General features: G+C 45.9%; 2 protein-coding genes across 2 annotated transcripts in view; both read right to left on the reverse strand.

Moving 5' to 3' along the window:
- LOC120935916 (oocyte zinc finger protein XlCOF7.1-like) overlaps positions 1-23,402 on the reverse strand; it is a 120,102-nt gene that overhangs the window by 19,929 nt on the left and 76,771 nt on the right. Inside the window, exon 9 of the mRNA XM_040347945.1 lies at positions 4,151-4,812. Within this exon, the coding sequence (XP_040203879.1) occupies positions 4,151-4,812 (662 nt within the window). The remainder of the gene's footprint in view (positions 1-4,150; positions 4,813-23,402) is intronic.
- On the reverse strand, positions 681-3,669 carry LOC120935925 (zinc finger protein 239-like). Its single transcript, XM_040347954.1, has 2 exons — positions 3,429-3,669; positions 681-1,963 (listed from the first exon to the last, which is right to left on the reverse strand). Exons 1-2 carry the CDS (start codon positions 3,553-3,555, stop codon positions 918-920), a joined length of 1,173 nt encoding a protein of 390 aa, XP_040203888.1. The 5' UTR covers positions 3,556-3,669; the 3' UTR covers positions 681-917.

Below are 23,402 nucleotides of genomic sequence, written 5' to 3' on the forward strand. Positions count from 1 at the left end.
TTTCCACATATATAGGTAGATTCACAAAGTTATGCCGGCTTATCTACAGATAAGCCGACCTAACTCTGAATCTAAGCCGGCCTATGTTTAAGTGTATTCTCTAACAGAGATACACTTAAACATACCTAAGATAGGCTGGCTTGCGCCATTCTATCTTAGGCTGCAGTGTTTATTTTGCCCGCTAGATGGCGCTGCCATTGCGGCTGGCCTAGATTATGTAAATGAGGGACTACGCCGATTCCCGACGATTTACGAGCGTACCCCGGGCCTACACCGTCGAGTTACGTCTTTTTTGTACGCGATAGGCCGCCTAAAGTTAGTCCACCTATGAGGTGGAATAACAATGTTAAGTATGGCCGCCGTTCCCGCCGCGAGGTTCGAATTTCTTACGTCGTTTGCGCAAGTCGTCCGCGAATCGGGATTTACGTTGTTTATGTACGCGTCGAAATCAATAGGCCCGTGCGGGCAACTTTGCCGCAATGCGCACTGGGAAATGTAGTCGCCCGGCGCATGCGCAGTGTAAAAAATGTCAAAAAACGTGAGGTCAAGCCTCATTTCAATAATACACGCCCCCCCTCCCAGTCATTTGAATTAGGCGCGCTTACGCCCACTCGTTTTAGGCTACGCCGCCTAAAATTTGAAGGTAAGTGGTTTGAGAATAACTTTTAACCTAAATAATTTAAGGCGGTGTAGCCTAAAAAAAGTAGGCTAGGCCGTCCGAATTTTAGGCGCCCGTACGTGAATCTACCCCTAGCATTTTAACATTTAGGAGAGGAATACGGCTTTTACCCTGATGTCTATAAAGACTGGCCTTCTCTGATAAACATTTACCACACTTAGCACAAGAATACAGCATCTACCCTTCGTGACATCTTTGTCTACCAAGGTCCGATATCCGTGAGAAACATTTCCCACCCTCAGGACAGCAATACGGCTCCTCCCCCATGTGAATCCTCTGATGCTTGTGAAGATGAGACACCTGTGAAAAACCTTCCCCTCATCTCACAGGTGCGAGATCTTTGATGTATAACAAGGGCTGATTTCTGAGAAAAACATTTCTCGCACTTAGGACAGGAATACTGCTTCTCCTCTGTGTGAGACCTCTGATGTACGTAAAGATGGGATGACTGTGAAAAAGTTTTTCCGCACACACGACAGGAATATGGCCTCTCTCCCGTATGAATCCTCTGATGTATGTGAAGACTTGACTTCTGCAAGAAATGTTTACCACATTCGGCGCAGGAATATGGCTTTTCTCCTGTGTGAGTTCTTTGATGTCTAACAAAGTCGGATTTATGTAGATAACATTTCTCGCAGTCAGTGCAGGAATACGGCCTCTCCCCTGTGTGATACCTTTGATGTCTATCAAGGTCAGATTTCTGTTGAAAGCATTTTCCACACTCAGGACAGGAATATGGTCTCTCCCCCGTGTGAATCCTCTGATGTCTGAAAAGCTTGGACTTCTCTGGAAAACCTTTTCCGCACTCAGGACAGGGATAAAGCTTCTCTCCCGTGTGAGATCTCTGATGTCTGACAAGTTTTGATTTTTGTGGAAAAGATTTCCCACATTCAGAGCAAGAATATGGCTTCTCTCTAGAGTGAGTCTTGTGATGTTTGTAAAGTTTGGACATCTCTGAAAACCATTTCCCACACTCAGGACATGAATAAAGATTTTTCCTCTTGTGAGTACTCTGATGTATGCAAAGATCGGACAATGAGCTAAAACTTTCCCCACATTCATTACAGGAAAATTTCTCCTCCCCCTGAATTCCGGCACCATCCCTCACAGTCTGAGGTTGCTCAGAGTCAGAGGCATTTGATAGTCTATCCACACTGTGAAGTCCTCCATCCATAGCTGAGCTCATTGCCTTTTCTCCTGCACAATCTCTTGTGATGTCCTCATCTTCCATTTCACAGCTTAGAGATGTCAGATGATCCTTTGAGGGTTTCTCAATGGCGTGTCCTGGAAAAATATAAAAAAACATGTTCAACAGATACAGAAGGGTTACTTCCCGAAAATCAAGATTCAATCTAGATTACCGTATTTATCGGCGTATACCGCGCACTTTTTTGCCCTGAAAGCAAAATCGTGGGTGCGCGGTATACGCCGATGCCCGCTTTCCCGCGCCGAGTTTTGAATACTGTGCCGACATATACCGAGCGCAGTACACTCGGGTATAGTCGGGCAGACTCGGCTCCTTCCGCACTCACGTCCTGGACGTACAGGACGTCAGCGCGGGTAGCCGAGCATTGCCGACAATACACGAGTGTACTGCGCTCTGTATATGTCAGCGCAGTATTCAAAACTCGGCGCGGGAAACGAGCGGGGAGGACGCCGCAGAAGGACGCCGGACCCGACGAAGAGGACACCCGAAGCCACAGAAGGACGCCGGACCCGACAAAGAGGACACCCGAAGCCGTAGAAGGACGCCGGACCCGACAAAGAGGACACCCGAAGCCGCAGAAGGACGCCGGACCCGACAAAGAGGACACCCGAAGCCGCAGAAGGACGCCGGACATGACAAAGAGGACACCCGAAGCCGCAGACGAACGCCGGACCCGACGAGGCCTCCGATGGACGCCGCGCAAGACACCAAAACTGTAAGTACAAAAAAAACTTTTTTTCCACAGGATTGGGGGCAACTTTAGGGGTGCGCGGTATACGCGGGAGCGCGTTATACCGCGATAAATACAGTAGGTAGATTTTAGTGAGCAGATGTTCTCTGTGGATGTCCCAGCCAGATGTGACTTCCCCCTTTCAGTAAAAGGGCCTTTGTTCCTCCTCCCAAAACCCATCATTTTAAATAGAGCCTCACAACCCGTGGGCCAGGTTTTTGGTAAAGAGGAATTTGTTCTCATTAACATGGGAACTAGGTTCTTTGTCAGGGTGGTCTCCCAGGCCATTATGTTGAGGGCATCAGGCATGGTATGGTTTAGGAGGAAGGTGTTCATACAGCCCCCCCTCCCCCCCCTTACTGTAAGACTGCATGCTCAGATGAGGGTCTTGTATGTGTGTTCAGGAGGAACCTTTTTTTTTGCATGGGACCCCTTTTCACATTAAATGTCTTTGCTTTGGTACATGTCACCCAGGGCGGTGCCCAGCCCCAATTTATTTGACAATTAGCATAGAAAATGTCCATTATTGATTTCTAAGATTCAAACTCGATTAACTCCAATGGGGTTTGGATTCAGCAAGTTTGCCAAACCGGACCCAGGTACGCCAGCTCATACATAAATCATGTCTAAATAGTGTCTGCCGCACAAAGAAGGGGTTTTGTCTGAGAGAAAAGAAGATCTATTGTGCAGGACGGGTATCAGTATAAAGAGGTGACTATTGTCAATCTATGATGTCACTCATCTCCCATCCTACTCTGGACCAATTGGTGTGCAGTAACAGAGCAGAGATAACAGAATATATTATGGCTCACCTGTGCTGATCTCTGTAGGAGTGTCCTCTTCTTTGAATGTCCTCGTCATTCTACCCCGCTCCTCCTTATGTTGCTGATCATCCCTCACATACGTCTCCACTTCACCCTCAACTTTCATGTTCATCATATCTTCACCCTAAACCAACAGAATGGCAGAAAATTACATCTGTAAAATAGAAGTATTTATTATGTGAGATCACATAGAAAATATCATCTTGTAGAGTCCACACATCGTCTCCACATGTCAGAGTGTTCAATCACTTTATGTTCCCGACCCTCAACTCCACCCACCTGATGATGGTGGGGGATGGTGTGATCTTCCTGTGTGGAATCCCGGGAATACAGAGGACGGGGACATCCCTCTGGTGGGTTCCCATTACTGGATCCATCTGTAGGAAACGCACACACTGACTGAATACATTGTTTCTATGTGTTTATCAGATGATGGGGGATCTAGGTGGAGCCTCCGTACTGCTCTCTCCTTTACAATAAAGTCTCCTCTTACCCGGTGATGTGAGGGGCGGCCGATTCTCCATTAGATTGTCCGTGCAGGGATCCTTGTGTCCTTCTGAAAGTTCCTCCATCTCACCATACTCCTCATCCTCTTCTTTAACAACAATATTATAATCCCCGAGGTTTTCACTCTGAATTTATAATAAACATGCATTGTAACAAACATGCTAGTGTTAAATCATAACTACCAATAATTGTTGATCATCTACCTGATGATGGTGAGGGATGGTGTGACCTTCCTGTGTGGAATCCAGAGGACGAGGACATCTTTCTGGTGGAGTTTTGTAGTTGGTTGGCGCCACCTTTGATCTTTGATTTATCTTCTCATCTGTGTGAATCCACTGATGTACACGAAGATGGGATGACTGTGAAAAACATTTCCCACACACAGGACAGGAATACGGCTTCAGCCCCAAGTGAGATCTTTGATGTCTAACAAAGACCGATTTATGTATATAACTTTTCCCACACTCACGGCAGGAATACGGCCTCTCCCCCGTGTGAGACTTTTGATGTTTAACAAGGTCTGATTTCTGTAAAAAGCATTTCCTGCACTCAGGACAGGAAAACGGTTTCTCCCCCGTGTGAATCCTCTCATGTCTTTGAAGACTGGACTTCTCTGGAAAACGTTTTCCGCACGCAGCGCAGGAAAACGGCTTCTCCCCCGTGTGACATGTTTGATGTCTGACAAGTTTTGATTTCTGTGGAAAACATTTGCCACAATCAGAGCAGGAATATGGCTTCTTTCCACCATCGATAGCTGGGCTCATTGTCTTTTCTCCTGCACAATCGCTTGTAATGTCCTCATCTTCCATTTTACAGCTTAGAGCTAAAGTGGAACCATCCTTTGAGGGTTCCTCAATGGCGTGTCCTGGAAAAATATAAAAACATGATCAATAGATACAAGATGATAATGATCCCATCTGGATCAGGTAAGATTTAAGTAAGCAGCTGTTTTCTGTGGAGGTCCCAACCAGCTGTGACTTCCCCTCTACAGCAAAGGTGCTTTGTTCCTCCTCCCAGATCACTTCTACATTTACACAGCCTTGTCAGAAGTGCAGAAACCAATGGGGACAGGGAGGTACATGCTCTTCACACACCCACAAACCTAGGCACTGGGTCATGTGATCTCTGATAATGAAGAGGTTCAAAGTTCAGAATGCAGACCCTTTAGCCATAGGCCTAGGCTTCTGGTGACGAGCAGCACTGGAGGGTGTTTAACCTTTTCCTTACTGGCCATTGTAAAATGACGCCGGCAGGAACCCTCCCTCGATCCGGGTGGACGTCATATGACGTCCTTTCTTCCCAGCAATCTAGGGCGCGCGCGCCCGCGGCACCGGCTCGCGATTGCCAGTGATCATGGCAGGAGTGTGGATCTGTGTGTGTAAACACACAGATCCACCTCCTATCAGAGGTGAGGAGACCAATGTGTGTTCCCAGTACAGAGGAACACACATCGATCTCCTCCCCTTGTGAGTCCCCTCCCCCCTACAGTCAGAACACACTTTAGGGAACATATTAACCCCTTCAGCGCCCCCAAGTGTTAACACCTTCCCTGCCAGTCACATTTACACAGTAATCAGTGCAGTTTTATAGCACTAATCGCTGTATAAATGTGTCCCAAAAACAGAAATCTATCCCCTATTTTGTAGACGCTATCATTTTTGCGCAAACCAATCAATATACGCTTATTGCGATTTTTTTTCTTTTTTATCAAAAATATGTAGAAGAATACGTATCGGTCTAAACTGAGGAAAATTATTATTATTTTTTTTTAATTGTGCTATTTATTAAATCAAAAAGTAAAAAATATTGTGTTTTTTTTTTTTAATTGTCGCTCTTCTTTTGTTTACAGCGCAAAAAAACGCAGAGATGATCAAATACCATCAAACGAAAGCTCCATTTGTGGGGGGAAAAAAAAAAAGATTTCATTTGGGTACAGTGTTGCATGACCGCGCAATTGTCATTCAAAATGCAACAGCGCTGAAAACTAAAAATTGGTCTGGGCAGGAAGGGGGTGACAATGCCCTGTATGGAAGGGGTTAAAGGGTTACTAAACCCTTGTGTTTTTTTTTTTTTTTTTTTATAAAACATGTCATACCTCCACTGTGCAGTTCATTTTGCACAGAGTTGCCCCGACCCTCCTCTTCTGGGGTCCCCCGGCAACGCTAATAGCTCCTCCCCACATCGGGGGTACCCGCGCAGGAGCACTCCCGAGTCCAGCTTTTGCATCCATAGACACGGAGAGGCGGACTCGGCCCCGCCCCCCGCATCATTGGATTTGATTGACAGCAGCGGAAGCCAATGGCTGCGCTGCTATCAATCTATCCAATCAAGAGCCGAGACCCTGGCCAGAGAGAGAGTGTGCGCATCTCTGGGGTGAGAACGAACGGGCTCAGGTGAGTAAAACGGGGGAGGTTGGCTGCTTAGTGACAGAAGTTTTTTTACCTTAATGCATAGGATGTAATTGACCATACTTCAGGACAGACTGGGCTTAAGGCGGTATGTCAATGCATTAAGCAGCATTTGGAACAGAACATGTATCCCATATTCTGCCATATTGGGGGGGGGGGGGGTCTGAGGGCCCACATATTTATTAAAGGGATCAATGTGCAGTAACAGAGCAGAGATAACAGAAGAATATATGATGGCTCACCTGTGCGGATCTCTGTAGGAGTGTCCTCCTCTTTGAATGTCCTCGTCATTCCAGCCTCCTCTGTATATTGCTGATCATCCCTCACATACGTCTCTTCTACTTCACCCTCAGTTTTAATGACCATCAGATCTTCACCCTAAACCAACAGAATAGAAGAAAATACCATTGTCAAGGACGCACAGCCAAGGAGACTCACTAACCGAGGTGAGGACCTTGTTTGGTGGAAGAGGAATAAGGAGATTACTCTGAGCAAGTAAAACAGTTTACCCCCAATCTAGTTGGCTGACCACAAAAGGCAGACACAAATCTTTCATACAATCTGGTGCAGTTCAGGTAACAGATGACTGGGAAACCTGAGGAAGAGGCACAAGGATGAAAAGCCCAGGACGTGCTTAGAACCCTGGTTAAATGAGCAGGGAAACAAGTGGATCTTGGCTCAAGAGGTCATAGGCTTAAACTACAGTCTGACAAACCCATCTGGAAAGTGTGGATGGTGAGGCTACCTGTCCCTTTCTAGGATCATCTGTGACTATGCATCTGAAGAGAGACGGTGGAATTTAACCACTTCGTTATCGGGCCTATTTTGGCACTTTTCTCCTTTATGTAAAAATCACAATTTTTTTGCTAGAAAATTAATTTTAGGGAGTTAAAAAATAACAAAACAGTAAAGTTAGCCCAATTTTTTTGTATAATGTGAAAGACGATGTTACGCCGAGTAAATAGATACCTAACATGTCACGCTTTAAAATTGCGCACACTCATGGAATGGCGCCAAACTTCGGTACTTAAAAATCTCCATAGGCGACGCTTTAATTTTTTTTACAGGTTACTATTTTTGAGTTATAGAAGAGGTCTAGTGCTAGAATTGTTGCACACGCTCTAACGCACGCAACGATACCTCAAATGCGGGGTTTGAACGGTGTTTACATATGTGGGCGGGACTTGCATGCGCGTTCGCTTCTGCATGCGAGCGACCGGGACAGGGGCGTTTTTTTTTTTTTTATTATTATTTTATTTACTTATTTTTTTTTTTTTATCACTTTTATTCCTATTACAAGGAATGTAAACATCCCTTGTAATAAGAATCAGTGTGACAGGTACTCTTTATGGAGAGATGTGGGGTCAATAAGACCCCACATCTCTCCTACAGGCTTACAAGGATGAAATCGGTGAAAAAAAAAATCACCGATTACATGCCGACAGCCGCGATAGCGGCTTTGTTTACTTTCGGGTACCAGGCGTGACGTCATAACGTCGCGCCCGGTCATCCGACGGTCATAGAGATGACTGTGACCGTCTGGTCACCAGTCATCTCTATGGTTCACCAACGAGCGCCGGCCGATTCGCTCTCCGGGCCCCCGATGGCACGGAAGAACCTGGAGAAGCACCGGATGGCGGCGGGAGGGGGGGGGGGGACGTCCCCTCCCGCTGCCTAGAAGAACGATCGAGTGGCGGAACCGCCGCTTTAATCGTTCTTCTGGTGCACAGAATCGCCTGCTGAAGACGGCGATAACTGAATATGCCGGCAGCTGCAGGCATCATTCAGATATCACCGCACAAAGCCGAGGACGTCCCAGGACGTCCTCTGGGATAAGCTCTGGAGAACCAGACCACACCCAAATAATGAAGTGCCACTTCCTTGGGAGGGATTTGGACACAAAAAAAGGCAAGACTATGGAGGTGACTTGCTAAAACTGGAGCACACAGAATCTGATGCAGCTGTGCATGGTAGCCAATCAGCTTCTAGGTTTTATTGTCAAAGGGGTTGTAAAGGTAAAAAATGTGGATCTGGATGGTTAGACCTCTCCTCTTGATCCAGACAATGATGACTGAGATAGTCCACCTGCCAATTGTCCACTCCCAAATTGCGAAAGGTGGTCAAGGCTGGAAAGTAAAGTTCTAGCCACCTCCAGCACAGCTGCCAAGCTCTTTGTACTGCCCTTGTGATTAATGTAGGCCACAGCCGTGGCGTCGTCATACTGGACCCTGATTGGGTAACCCTTGAAGATCCAATGGGAAGAGGGAGAGATGGATTGTTCAGAGTTCCCAGATGTTGATGGAAAGCCTTGTTACGTCCAGAGCCCATTTACCCTGAAGTGATAATTGGCCAGCATCACCCCTCAATTTAAATAGGCTGGCATCTGTCACAATGTTAGCTGGACATGCCCAACCCTTGTGGGTGAAATCATCAAAAAGGAACCATAAGGAAAACCTGTTGAATATCATCTATGCTTATGAGCCTCGAACAGGACAGTGGAGTCCTCTGACATGAAAGGCGATTCCTCAACCATCACATTCTCCTGAACAATCTAAATAAAAGTCATAACTAGCTCACGTGCCAAATTAGCCACTTTTTGCCTCCATGGAGGTCTATGGACCTGCGAGAAAATTGGGGGGTTTTATTTTGGGTAGAAATTGGATAGGGGGGAGTGTGAGCTTAAGGATACTCTAGTAACAGTGAACTTAACATTGAGGACTCTAATTCTGCACTAAAACTTCAGGGTGAAAGCACCCCCTTTGAAGTGTAATGGTGAACAGTAACAAACAGGTTTCCCTCAACAGGGATAAAGTCCTGATGGTGAAAAGTGGTAGCTAATGACCTCCCATGAGAGCTAAGGAAAGTTTTCGAATCCAGAAGGCTGGTACTCACTGTTTCCTCATCTCCAGGCAGCCTTGTGTAGGGTCAGTCACCTTTAGTACTCCAGCAACCTGTGCCCAGGCACTGGCACAGCAAGACCCAGACAGTGCTGGAAAGGTTATTGTAACGGACTTATGAACTATTCTGCCTGGACATCCTATAATACTCCTACAGTGAGGTCTACAAAGAACTGCATGGCTCGTTACAATTGGATTTACCACAATGTATTCTGAGCTCAAAGGGTTATTTATACAAGGGACTTTTTCACTGCTGAATGCTAATATTCCCTTTGCATAGCTAATGGACTCTCCTTTGTGTAGTTAATCCCCTCAACATACGGAGGCTGTTATGTGGGAGTGTATAATTGTTTTAAAGGTTAATTGAATTCCATTGTCTGATCAAGTCATGTTAAATATAAGGTTGGAGCCGAACGTCTAGAGACTGATTGATTCAAGGGAATGTCATTATTTCAAAGTATGTGTGTGAAGGGGGGGGGGGGGGCGGAGAGTGTCATTGTTCATGTAAGTTGTTGTAACCATATAAAAAGCGAGGTGAAATGTGCAAATAAAGTCAGTCTTGTTTGACCCTTCAACGTAGCCTTGTCTCGTTCGTGAAGGGGAATTCTCTCTCTCTCTCTGGATCTATTGGACGGGGATACCGGCGGTACTTGCATATCGCAGCTTGCCAGGGAAAAGGACTTCTCCAACGGCTGAGACCCTCTCCCTAGCTGGGTAGCCGTTACAGTTATCAGGATCAATATCTCCAGCAAGTTTCCCAGCACTGATAAAATAAATAAATTCATTGACGGAACAAAAATAAAGGAAAAAAGAGAGAGCACAATAATCTCAAGGTTTTAACTTTTAAATGCCAGGCAAAAAAAAAACTGGTCTATGTGTTGCAGAGGAAGGCTGCACTTGGGTGTGTTTTTTTTTTTTGTACCTAGCATTCTACTTCTGCAAGTGGGGTAACAAACCCATTGCTCACAATCTACAAATCTACCTTCAAGGAAACCAAGAGAAATATAATCTTGTAGAGTCCACACATCGTCTCCACATGTCATTGTCTCCACTCTATGTTACAGACTAAGGATGAGCTCCGGCGTGTTCACATAGAACACGTGCAGAGCCCGCCAGGAAGTTGGCACCCGCGCTGCGCTAATCACAGCCAGGCAGACATTTCCCGATCTCTGCAGCCGAGCATCGGACAATGTCTGCCTGGCTGTGATATGCGAACACGCCGGAGCTCATCCTTATTACAGACCCTCAACTCCACCTACCTGATCACGGTGAGGGATGGTGTGACCCTCCTGTGTGGAATCCTGGGGATACAGCAGACGGGGACATCTCTCTGGTGGGTTCCCATTACTGGATCCATCTGTATGAAACACACACACTGACTGAATACATTGTTTCTATGTGTTTATCAGATAATGGGAGATCTAGGTGGAGCCTCCGTACTGCTCTCTCCATTACAATAAAGTCTCCTCTTACCCGGTGATGTGAGGGGTGGCTGATTGTCCATCATGACGTCCTTGTAGAGATCCTTGTGTCCTTCTAAATACTCCCACTCCTCCATGGAGAAATAGACAGTGACATCCTGACACCTTATAGGAACCTGACACACACAATGATACAGTCACCATCCAGACACATCCCTTGTCTGTTATTGGATAATGTCCCAGAATTCCCGGCACCGCTCACCTCTCCTGTCAGCAGCTCCACCATCTTCTTGGTGACTTCTAGAATCTTCTCCATGTTGTGTCTCTCAGGTTTTAGGGAGTCACATGGAGGCACTGTGATGGTCATAGGATCACCTGACTTCACAGAGGGAAAACTCTGTATTGATAATAGGAAAATCATGTTAGAATTCTCCTCACCTCTCCAGTCAGGTTTGTAGTTTATTAATAGAGATAAGACTGATGTCATGTGACCTCCCAGAATCCTGCTCACCTCTCCAGTCAGCAGGTAGATGATCTCCAGGGTAAAATTTAGTATCCTCTCAGTCATGTGACTCCGGTACTCCTCCATCCTCATTGACATGGTCGTGAGATCTATGCAGGTTTCTCTGTAGACAGATAGCAGAAATTTATCAGGATGGAAATAAGAATATAAGGGGTTAATAGGTGAGGGGACAGAAGGGGGTCAGAGAGTAGCCATGGTGTCAGTGTGTTGGAGCTGGTGATAGTGAATGGACGGGGAGGGCTCATTCAATAGGGACACATCAGTGGAGGTGACTCCATAAAGTTCTCCTACAGGTGCCAGTACCATATATTGCTACTTGCAAAGGTTCATTGCTGCAGTTGACATACAAACACATCAGATCATGTACAGTAATGTGGCCTCTGCGCAACCATCAAATCATTATTTTAGTTAATTGGTTTTGGATCAAAATTAGGAAACCAAATCCTCGTGTTTTTCTTTCATTGTAGCACCCGCCTAGATTACAGCGAGCTAAAATCAGTTGAACTGCATGTGATTGTTTAGGTCTATTCTGTGTTTCACTGACTGCTTCCCCTTGTGTCTGGAAATGTTCTGGAAGACGGTAGGCTAGAAGAGTCTAATCAGAAGCTAAATATGTATGCAGCCCTGGCTAATCCCTGGGGAGAAGTGCCCAGATGGTGGCTGGGAGGGAGCATAAATACTCTGATGCTGCGTACACACGATCATTTTTCGGCATGAAAAAAAAACAACGTTTTTTAAAACGTCATTTAAAATGACCGTGTGTGGGCTTCACATCGTTTTTCACATGTCGTTTTTTAAAATGTCGTTTTTCGTGTTGTAAAAAATGATCGTGTGTGGGCAAAAACGACGTTTTAAACCCGCACATGCCCAGAAGCTAGTTATGAGATGGGAGCGCTCGTTCTGGTAAAACTACCATTCATAATGGAGTAAGCACATTCATCACGCTGTAACAGACAGAAAAGCGCGAATCGTCTTTTACTAACAAGGAGTCAGCTAAAAGCAGCCCAAAGGCGATTAGAACTTCCCCTTTAGGAGTGTCGTCGTACGTGTTGTACGTCACCGCGCTTTGTTCATCATTTTTCAAAAACGATGGTGTGTGGGCAACATCGTTTTTAATGATGAAGTTGGAAAAACTTCGTTTTTTGACCATGCTGAAAAATGAATTTTTTTTTCATGTCGAAAAACGATCGTGTGTACGCGGCATGAGACTTGGAGCAGAGGAGTTGTCCTAGAGGAGAAGATTTGAGCCTGGAGAGCTGCTGCCCTCCTGGGCAGGCTTGTCATGTGTCTGCTGTTCATCGAGGTCCCAGCTAGGCTGGCTGGGTGGCCTATTTTGCTTAAAGTTGCTGGAGCTGACTGATGGACTTTCGTCTAGGGATCTGGTCTGGTATTACAGAAGAGGCGTATATCAGTGCCTCCTCGTCAGTGCCCATCAGTTTCGTCAGTGAAGGAGAAAACAAAATTTTATAACAGAAATGAAGAAAAAAATACCGCCAAAAGACAGCTCTATTTGTGTGAAGAAAATTATAAAAGTGTTGTTTGATTACAGCAGGGCTCGACAAATCCCGGGCGCCAGGTCGCCATGGCGACTAGAAATAGGGTCCTGGCGACTTGGCTTGGAAGGGGGGCAAAAAATAAATAAAACATTTTTTTTTTGTGAGCTGGCGCCATCTGGTGGTGAGACGTTGGTATTACAAGTTATTACCACCAGATGTGTAAGCTGGCGCCATCTGGTGGTGGCCGTTGGTATTACAAGTTAAGCAGCAATTCTAATGTAATTTTTCACTATTTTCACTGCCATCTTCTTCCCTCTAATTAGAACCCCCAAACATTATATATATTTTTTATCCTATCACCCTAGAGAATAAAATGGCGATTGTTGCAATACTTTCTGTCACGCCGTATTTGCGCAGCGGTCTTGCAAGCACACTTTTTTGGGAAAAAATTACACTTTTTTTAATTAAAAAATAAGACAACAGTAAAGTTATCCCCATTTTTTTTAATACTATGAAAGATAATGTTACGCCGAGTAAAATGATACCCAACCAGATAATTCAAAATTACGTCCGCTCGTTGAATGGCGTCAAACTTTTACCCTTTAAAATCTCCATAGGCGACGTTTAAAAAACTCTACAGGTTGCATGTTTTGAGTTACAGAGGAGGTCTAGGGCTAGAATTATTGCTCTCGCTCTACCAATCGCGGCGATACCTCACATGTGTGGTTTGAACACCGTTTACATATGCGGGCGCTGCTCGCGTATGTGTTCGCTTCTGCGCGCAAGCTCGTCGGGACAGGGTGCGTTTTCTGGCTCCTAACTTTTTTAGCTGGCTCCTAGATTCCAAGCAAATTTGTCAACCCATGGATTACAGTGTTGCATGACCGCGCAATTGTCATTCAAAGTGTGACAGCGCTGAAAGTTGAAAATTGTCCTGGGCAGGAAGGGGGGAAAGTGCCAGGTATTGAAGTGGTTAAAGGCCAGGGGAGTCCCATCACACATTGGGAAGGCAATTTATTTCAATGGTCTCCTCTACACATGGCAAACACAGCAAAGAAGCTCATGCAGCCCCCCCCCCCATTTCTCCGAAAATCCCTTGCCCTATATGGCTCTTATTGACTTCAATGGGGTTCAGGTTCAGCACCTGAACTTTAGCTCTGTTCTGTGGTCTCGTCTCACACCGAACCCAGGAATGTTCATCTCATCTCCAGTGAGAAGGTGACACCTCTCCAAAATGAAGAGAATGTTTCGGCCCTGTAAGTGGGAAAATGTTTTGCCCCTGAAGGGGTTAATCTAGATTTCCACACTATATATGTGTATATCATCATCTGCTGGAGATAAAAGACGTCACAGTGACTATGGAGGAAGAGGACGGACATGACGGGGTTACTGGGTGTAAATAAAAAATAAGATCTTATTACCTCCTCTGCTGCCACTTCCAACAATGTCTTCTCTCTATTTCCTCCCGACTCACCTCTCACCCGGAACTTCCTGCCTGTATGTGACATCACTTCCTGCCTGTATTCTATAGAGACTTTCTGTCTCGTTATAAGTGAGATCACCATCTTGTGGATCTCAGAGGAACTGCAGCCCCGAGAAAGGTTTCTCAGTATGAACCCCACCTTGTCATTGTTTGCGAAGTATCCCAGATGCTGTAAGACATTATCATTATCATATTTTCTTCTATCTTTTCATGTGACAATGCTGAAGAAATGACACTTTGCTACAATGTTGTGTAGTGAGTGTACAGCTTGTATAACAGTGTAACTTTGCTGTCCCCTCAAAATAACTCACAACACAGCCATTAATGTCTAAACCGCTGGCAAAAAAGAGAGTACACCCCTAAGTGAAAATGTCCAAATTGGGCCCAAAGTGTCAATATTTTGTGTGACCACCATTATTTTCCAGCACGACCTTAACCCTCTTGGGCATGGAGGTCACCATTAGGGTTGCCACCTCATCCCTTTAAAACAGAACACATATAAATTACACAGGTTCTGAGGCTAATTTAATTTAGATAAGGCTCCACTTGAGTTCAATTACCACCTTAATCAGCCACAGAACCTGTGTAATTCATATGTGTTCTGTTTTAAAGGGATGAGGTGGCAACCCTAGTCACCATGGAGCTTCACAGGTTGCCACTGGAGTCCTCTTCCCCTCCTCCATGACGACATCACAGAGCTGGTGGGTGTTAGAGATCTTGCGCTCCTCCACCTTCTGTTTGAGGATGCCCCACAGATGATCAATAGGGTTTAGGTCTGAAGACATGCTTGGCCAGTCCATCACCTTTACCCTCAGATTCTTTAGCAAGGCAGTGGTCATCTTGGAGGTGTGTTTGGGGTCGTTATGTGGGAATACTGCCCTGCGGCCCAGTCTCTGAAGGGAGGGGATCATGCTCTGCTTCAGTATGCCACAGTACATGTTGGCATTCATGGTTCCCTCAATGATCTGTAGCTCCCCAGTGCCGGCAGCACTCATGCAGCTCCAGACCATGACACTCCCACCACCATGCTTGAATGTAGGCAAGACACTGTCTTTGTACTCCTCACCTGGTTACCGCCACACAGGCTTGACACCATCTGACACCAAATACGTTTATCTTGGTCTCATCATACCACAGGACATGGTTCCAGTAATCCATGTCCTTAGTCTGCTTGTCTTCAGCAAACTGTATGTGGGCTTTCTTGTGCATCATCTTTAGAAGAGGCTTCCTTCTGGGACGACAGCCATGCAGACCAATTTGATGCAGCGTGCGGCATATGGTCTGAGCATTGACAGGCTGACTCGCCACCCCTTCAACCTCTGCAGCAATGCTGGCAGCACTCATATATCTATTTCCCAAAGACAACCTCTGAATATGATGCTAAGCATGTGCACTCAACTTCTTTGGTCGACCATGACGAGGCCTGTTCTGAGTGATACCTGCTGTCCAGGAATGTGAGTTGATTGGCATTAGGAAAATACACAGTTGTAAAAAGTATGCACTGTCTCAGCTATCTTTCCCTTTAGGAAAACATATCAGCCCAGAGGATCTGATAAGTAACCTACTGTATAAGATGAAAGGGGCATGATTTGTGGATAGCTATGGCTGCATCCTTTAATTTAGGGACCATAGATGTGCTCAGGAACCATTGATATAATAAATGAGTGGGTAATTTAGGCATGGACTGGCAAGTAAAGTACGTCCCCTGCAGGAACATTACCAGCCTTTTCAATTCTTCCTAATTCTACCCATAACTTGCTACGTTTGTGTGCAGAGCAGAGACCCCAAACATTGTAAGAAATTATCTTAATAGACGCCATAGTAATCTAGGTGGGCATTCGGACCGTGAGGAGCATCGATGATCATGGTGTGAGCGATGAGGTAGGTAACGCGTCCTAGGTAGGTCAAAGCAGAAAAAAGAGAAGAAAAGGAAAGAAAACATTAAAACTTAGATCAGAACAACACATAAGATTAACCACTTAATCCCCGGACCATTTTGTTGCTAAATGCCCAGGCCAGGTTTTGCGATTCGGCACTGCGTCGCTTTAACAGACAATTGCGCGGTCATGCGACGTGGCTCCCAAACAAAATTGGCGTCCTTTTTTCCCCACAAATAGAGCTTTCTTTTGGTGGTATTTGATTACCTCTGCGGTTTTTATTTTTTGTGCTATAAACAAAAATAGAGCGACAATTTTGAAAAAAATTCAATATTTTTTACTTTTTGCTATAATAAATATCCCCCAAAAACATATATATATATATAAAAAAAAAAAATTCCTCAGTTTAGGCCGATACGTATTCTTTTACCTATTTTTGGTAAAAAAAAATCGCAATAAGCGTTTATCGATTGGTTTGCGCAAAATTTATAGTGTTTACAAAATAGGGGATAGTTTTATTGCATTTTTTTTTTTTACTATTAATGGCGGCGATCAGCGATTTTTTTCGTGACTGCGACATTATGGCAGACACTTCGGACAATTTTGACACATTTTTGGGACCATTTTCACAGCAAAAAATGCATTTAAATTGCATTGTTTATTGTGAAAATGACAGTTGCAATTTGGGAGTTAACCACAGGGGGGCGCTGTAGGAGTTAGGGTTCACCTAGTGTGTGTTTACAACTGTGGGGGGTGTGGCTGTAGGACTGACGTCATCGATCGAGTCTCCCTATAAAAGGGATCACTCGATCGATGCAGCCGCCACAGTGAAGCACGGGGAAGCCGTGTTTACATACGGCTCTCCCCGTTCTTCAGCTCCGGGGAGCGATCGCGACGTCGTCCCGGATCGCTTCCCGCGGGTATCCCACCGCCGCATGTACCGGGGGGGGGGTCCCGATCGGACCCCCGACCCGCGGAAAGGCGGGGACGTACATGTACGCCCATATGCTTGTATGTGCCATTCTGTGGACGTACATATACATGCGGCGGTCGGCAAGTGGTTGAGGAGTGAAACGTGTCATAACAGGATGGTGCTAACCATCCTGCTATGTGAAGTAACAGCAGGTTAGGTACAGGGCATGACCACACTGTGAGAAGGTCCCTGGGCCTCAGCCCACCATCCTATACAGGGTCTACACCTTTTTTGGATAGGCCTACTGGGGGAAGAAAAACCATCATGGAGGAGATGAAGAGTCCATGCTCCGCCAATTGCATCTATAGGATGTGAATACGTGAATAGGGGATGTTAATTGTCCAGATCCACAGTCTCTCACCAGGAGCTAAAGAAATAAACATGTAATGTAAAAAAACAGTAACAGTAACGGCACAATCCTAGTACTTAAACCAAACTACCAGAGGTAGCTGGTCCCAACAAATCCGGAGTGGTTGGAACCAGTACGGTGACCTAAGGTATGTGGAATACCCAAAATAGCAGGCAGAAGTCCCATCAATCTCTGGGGGTAGAAGGGCCAGGAGAGGTGCCAGAAGTGGGGCGCTTGCGGCCTCTGGAGTGGCCTTTACTTCTCGCAGGCAGCCATGGCTGAGAAAGGGAGAAAGCGGGGAGATCCATAGTACCTCTCCAATACAGGAAGTCCACATCTCTGAGCTCCAAAGCAGATATAAAGTGTGGTAGATCATCTTTGTTGCATAGTGTGACTTGTAAGCCCCAACAGTAAGTGAGGTCTAAAGGAAGGAAAAACGTTCTGGACAGCCGCACTCCAAAAATAAATTGCTTTTATTATAAAATTAGAAAACACACAAAAAACATGCCACAGCAAGCGGGGTAGAAGCTGACGCGTTTCACACCGATCTTTAGTGCTTATTCATAGCTTACCATAGTAAGTGAGGCCTGCCTCTTAAATGGCAGTCAGCAAAGGGCACAGATCCCTGCGTTGCATGAGGGTACGCATAAAGAGGTCTTCATAGAAAAACAGCTTTGCCCTATCAAAGTCAAAGTATGGTTTATTACGCATTTTTTGCATAATGCGGCCTTTCAGCGTATATTTATGGAGCTTGCAGATAATGTCTCTGGGGTTCACTGGATCCTGTGAGGCTGGTCAAAGGCCCCGGTGAGCCCAATCAATTTCAACAGAAGCAGTGTCTGGGAGCACCAAAATGTTCCTAAATATGCCAACCAGAGTGCAGATGCGTAAATTTGCACGCCTGCTGTGGTTTTCAAAGTCATCTAACTGGGAAATCGGGGCCTCCAGTTTCTGATCCTGTGCAATACACCTGTCCTGCAGCATGGAAATGTGGGGGAGAGCATCATCAAATCGTTGCACCAGGGTCTCCACCCTGCCTCCCAAATGTGCAGTGTCTGTTTTCAGCTGTGCAATGTCCTGTGTAAATGCCTTCTCCAGGTCTGCTCTAGTAGGGAGTGACCAAATATTGCACCTAAGGTCTTCGTCCCCCATCATATACGCAAGATCAGAGCTGTAATCCTGTGAAGATACAGAGCCTGGGGAGGCAGGTGGGACAGAATCACCCACCAACCACCAGCCAGCATTACCCACCAGTACCAGCCAGCAGTACCCACCAGTACCAGCCATCAGTTCCCACCAGTACAAGCCAGCAGTACCCACCAGTACCAGCCAGCAGTACCCACCAGTACCAGCCAGCAGTACCCACCAGGACCAGCCAGCAGTACCCACCAGGACCAGCCAGCAGTACCCATCAGGACCAGCCAGCAATACTCACCAGCAGTTCCCACCAGTACCAGCCATCAGTGCCCAACAGTACCAGCCAGCAGTATCCACCAGTACCAGACAGTAGTATTCACCAGTACCAGCCAGCAGTACCCGCAAGCAGTACCAGCCAGCAGTACCCACAAGTACAAGCCAGCAGTACCCACCAGTACCAGCCAGCAGTACCCACCAGCAGTACCAGCCAGCAGTACCCACTAGCAGTATCCACCAGTACCAGCAAGCCATTCTCACCCGCCAGTACCAGGCATCAGTACCCACCAGTACCAGCTATCAGTACCCATCAGTACCATCCAGCAGTACTCACCAGTACCAGCTAGCGGTACCCACCAGTACCAGCCAGCAGTAGCCACCAGTACTAGCCAGTACCAACCAGCAGTAGCCTCCAGTACCAGCCAGCAGTACTCACCACCAGTACCAGCCAGCAGTACTCACCACCAGTACCAGCCAGCAATATCAGCCAACAGTACCCACTACCTGTACCAGCCCTGGAGGAAAGCCAGCAGAAGCTACCAGCCATACCCACCTCAGAGACAGCAGCAGCCAGCAATACCTGCAGGAATCCTAAGAAAAAAGTGAAGATTGAGGTCAGTTTAAGGTGCAGGTAAACCGCAGTGCATCAGTGTGAAAGCAGCCTTAGGCCCCTTTCACACGAACGGTCCAATCGGGTCCGCCTGTCTGTTTTTAAGGCGGACTCATTCAGAATCTCCATTCACCTCTATAGAGAAGCAGTCCTTTTACACCCACCTATCTCCAATCTGATCTGCTTAAAAAAAACAGAAGATCTGTCCCCTTCTGTCTGGGCAGATTGGATGGGAGGGCCCAAGGAGGAGAGCGGTCTGTGTCCATGTCTGCTTTTCATATGCAGACCTGTCACCTGCCCATTCTGCTCATTGTGGCCTGCGACCGTTTACGAAGCCGGTAAAGTGGCCCTTGCTCTTCTAAAGGTTGGACACCCCTGCTACACTGAAATAGCGAATGAACACATTGAGACAAATATAGCTACCTTCCGCAATTGGAATTTGAATGTACGTGTAGCACCCATGTACTTTACAGTACTGGTGCTAGTTAAATTAAAGGGTAGATCAGAGTGTAGTTAAACTCTGAACCTGATTGTTAGTAGTAAGATGCGGTCTCTGTCTCAGCTTGGCTATGCTGTGAGCCCATTCTGCTGTACTGGGGTGTTCTTCCAGCCCCGGTGCTGTAGCTGGCAGCAGTGGAGTCAAGGTTTGGGTGCTCTTTCCCAGCAGCCAATCACGGGGGTTTGTCCTCGCTGTGCATGCTGGGGAGGGGTATTTATGGGGCAGACGCCATTGGTTTGGGGTCTTCTTCGTCCAGTGTGGCACCCACCTTTAGGGTGGCCACATCACGGCGCCCCGGCGTTATGGCCTACCTGGCCGGGGCATGCGTGCCACGCGGTGTTCCTGGTTCCAGGGCCATGCTGACCCGGAGCATCTGAACAGCGACGGGGATCCAGTGAGTGACTGGGTTCCCACCTTTGAAGATCCCAAGCTGTACTGCTGTTCGGTGGGGAGTCAGTCTGAGGAGCGCCATTGAGAGGCTGGCCGTTCAAAAGGGCCTGGACAAACCACCGGGGATCAAGGTAGCCGGACACAGGGATTGATCACCTGTCGGTCGGTACCTGGGCGGCAAGTTGAAGGAGAAGCAGACGTAACTCAATTAAGGAGGCATATCTCCAATAATTCAACCCAGAAGGGACCTGTGGCAGAGGTATCTTCTGACGCTCTTTGAGAGGGGTCTGTGGCAAAGACTTTCTCCCAAGTTCAAGTTCACCAAGGAGGGTCTGTGGTAGAAACTTCATCCTATAATTGTCCGAGTGATGCTCCGGCTGCCGGGTCGGTGAGAGAGGCCTGTCCGAGTGCACTAAACCCATTCCGGCGGGAGTGGTGAAAAGGAGTGTCACGTTTGGGAGCAGGACTGTTTCCTATCATTACGCCTGAATCTGCTATTCTCCTATCTTCTTCAGCTTTACTTTCCTCACCACAAGTTTACTGTTTTTACCCGGCTGGTTAATAAAGAGCACAGCAAAGAGCACCTGTCTGGAAATTCCTTTACTTCTACTAGATGTACTACACATCATTCACCCCTAGGAATTTCGGAGGAGCCAAGAGGTAACACGCCGCCCAAAAATCCAGCAGCTCCTCCGGGGGTAATGCTACATACGACACAAATTACGAAAATGAATCATTCTAACATAACTAATATGACAAACAAAATGATTAACTTAACAAACAAATCCATAGCGAGACTAAATAAATTCCTCCGTTGTCTCTATTGACTTAAGCAAACTGTAGCAGTGCTAGGCATGTGCATGTGCAATCGAAATTCGGACAAGTTTTTCATTATTCGGACATTCGGATGCATACGAATTCCCGAATTGCAATATTAATGAATTTACCGAATCCGAACGAACGTTTTCGATTCCGAATCGAAAACCCGCGGACGAAATTCGATCGGAATTCGAAAAAAAAAAATAATAAATTCGATCGGAATTCGAAAAAAATAAATAAAAAAAATTCGAATCGAATTCGAAAACAAATTCTATTCGAAAAGAGACTATTTGTTTTCGAATCTGTATTCAAAATTCAAATATTTTTGAATTCGACCGGATTTTTCGAAATTCGGTCGAAAACTACCGAATTCCGAAAACGGTCGAAATATTTTCGAATTCACACGTAACGAATCTAACTTAAAGGGTCACTAAAGGAATTTTTTTTTTTAGCTAAATAGCTTCCTTTACCTTACTGCAGTCCTGGTTTCATGTCCTCATTGTTCGTTTTTGCTTTCATGTTGCTGTAAATCCTCTCTGTTCTGGACACTTCCTGGTTGCCTGTTTCCTGATGACCACAGTACTGGGAGATTTCTCACGGTGGTCACTAATCAAGGAGGTGTGAGTAAAACTAAACTGGATTGGTGCTGAGGAGTTTTAGACAAAGTATCACTGCTCTCTATTGGCTGACTGCCCTCTAGTGGCTCTCTGTACATCAGAGAACCAGGAAACAACAGCAAAAACGAAACTACACTGCAGGCACATTATATGATTGTTTTTTTTATCTATTTTTAATCATTTTTAAAAGGAATCAGTTAACTATTATGTCTCTATGCCCTGTAAACAGTCATTTCAGCAAAAAAAAAAAATTCCTTTAGTGACCCTTTAACGAACTTAATTAAATAACGAATTAAAACGAAACGAAACAAATTTTTCCCTTTTGCACATGCCTAAGCGGTGCATTTTACTTCCCGGAAACATCAAGTGCATGAATGAAGGGACATGGTCATAGAACAAGTCAGCCGACTGATGATCGGGGGAGACCGTGATTGTACAGATATTGGAAGAATATGCTTGACACTGTACAACGGGAAGGTTTTAATTACCTTTGTTTTCTTGATGAGAGATGAATTTAGGTTGCAAAGGCATTTCATGACAGGGTTTTGTACATACAGTAGCTCCTATTTTAACAATTGACAAATCTTTCTGTTTTTTCCTGCCTCTAATCACTGCAGCTGCCCTGGCAACATCTATTCTCCAACCCTTTGTCCTTTCAAACTGTTCCTTTAGGTTCCCCTCCCCCTCCCTTTCTTTTCATTTCTTTTGTTTAGCCCATTTCTTTTTCAGTACTCTTCCCCTCCTACTCTATTTCCTTGTCCCCCCCCCCCCTCCTATTCTCCTTCCCCCATCCCTCTCCTTCTTTTCCCCTCTGTGTTCCTTTTATGTTATTATATGTGATTCTGTCCAATCAACTCTTTATTGTCCCATGTTTCCTGATCTATTTTATTTTTATCCCATTTCTGGTTTTCTAAGAGCCGGTTCACACTGGGGCAACTCGTCAGGCAACTCAGCCGCCTCACATTTTGCGTCCCATTCTATTCAATAGAACCGTTCTAATACAAGCGACACAAGTCGCTCTGACTTAGAGAAAGGTTCTTGTACGACTTTGGGGACGACTCGGGGCAACTTGCATTGACTTCTATACAGAAGTCATTTTGCAAGTCGCCTCTGAAGCCGTCTTCAGGACGCCTTGCCGAGTCGCCCCCGAAGTCGTGCCGCCCCAGTGTGAACTGGCTCCAATTCATTTTGTTTTCCTTTTTATTACTTTACTTCTCATTACTTATTCCTTTCATTTTACATAACTTTTCCGTTATTTCTCTATTTGTTTGCTAATTTTCACAATTTTTATGTTTTCTCAAGGCTCTATTCACACTACGGTGTTCTGTTTTGCGGACAGAATTGTCACGATTCTGCATTGCGATTCTGAAACGCTGCGCAAATCGCAGGACGCCCTTGCGATCCCCGTTACTTTGAATGCCACCAAATCACGGTGTGATTCTGCTGCGATTGTCACGCGATGGATCGCAGTAAAATCACGTGCAAAGATTTGCCGGATGCCCAAAAGAAGTACAAGAACTTCTTTTGGGCATCCCACTATTCTGTTTGCGCGATTTTACCACGATTCAATTGTGGCAGTATCACGCCGCGATCTGGTGCCATTCAAAGTCATTTAGATCGCAAGAGCGTCCCGTGATTTGTGGAAAATTTGCCCGCAAAACGGAACGCCATGGTGTGAAT

The sequence above is a fragment of the Rana temporaria genome, chromosome 4 (genome assembly GCF_905171775.1).
Source record: "Rana temporaria chromosome 4, aRanTem1.1, whole genome shotgun sequence".
Lineage (NCBI taxonomy): Eukaryota > Metazoa > Chordata > Amphibia > Anura > Ranidae > Rana > Rana temporaria.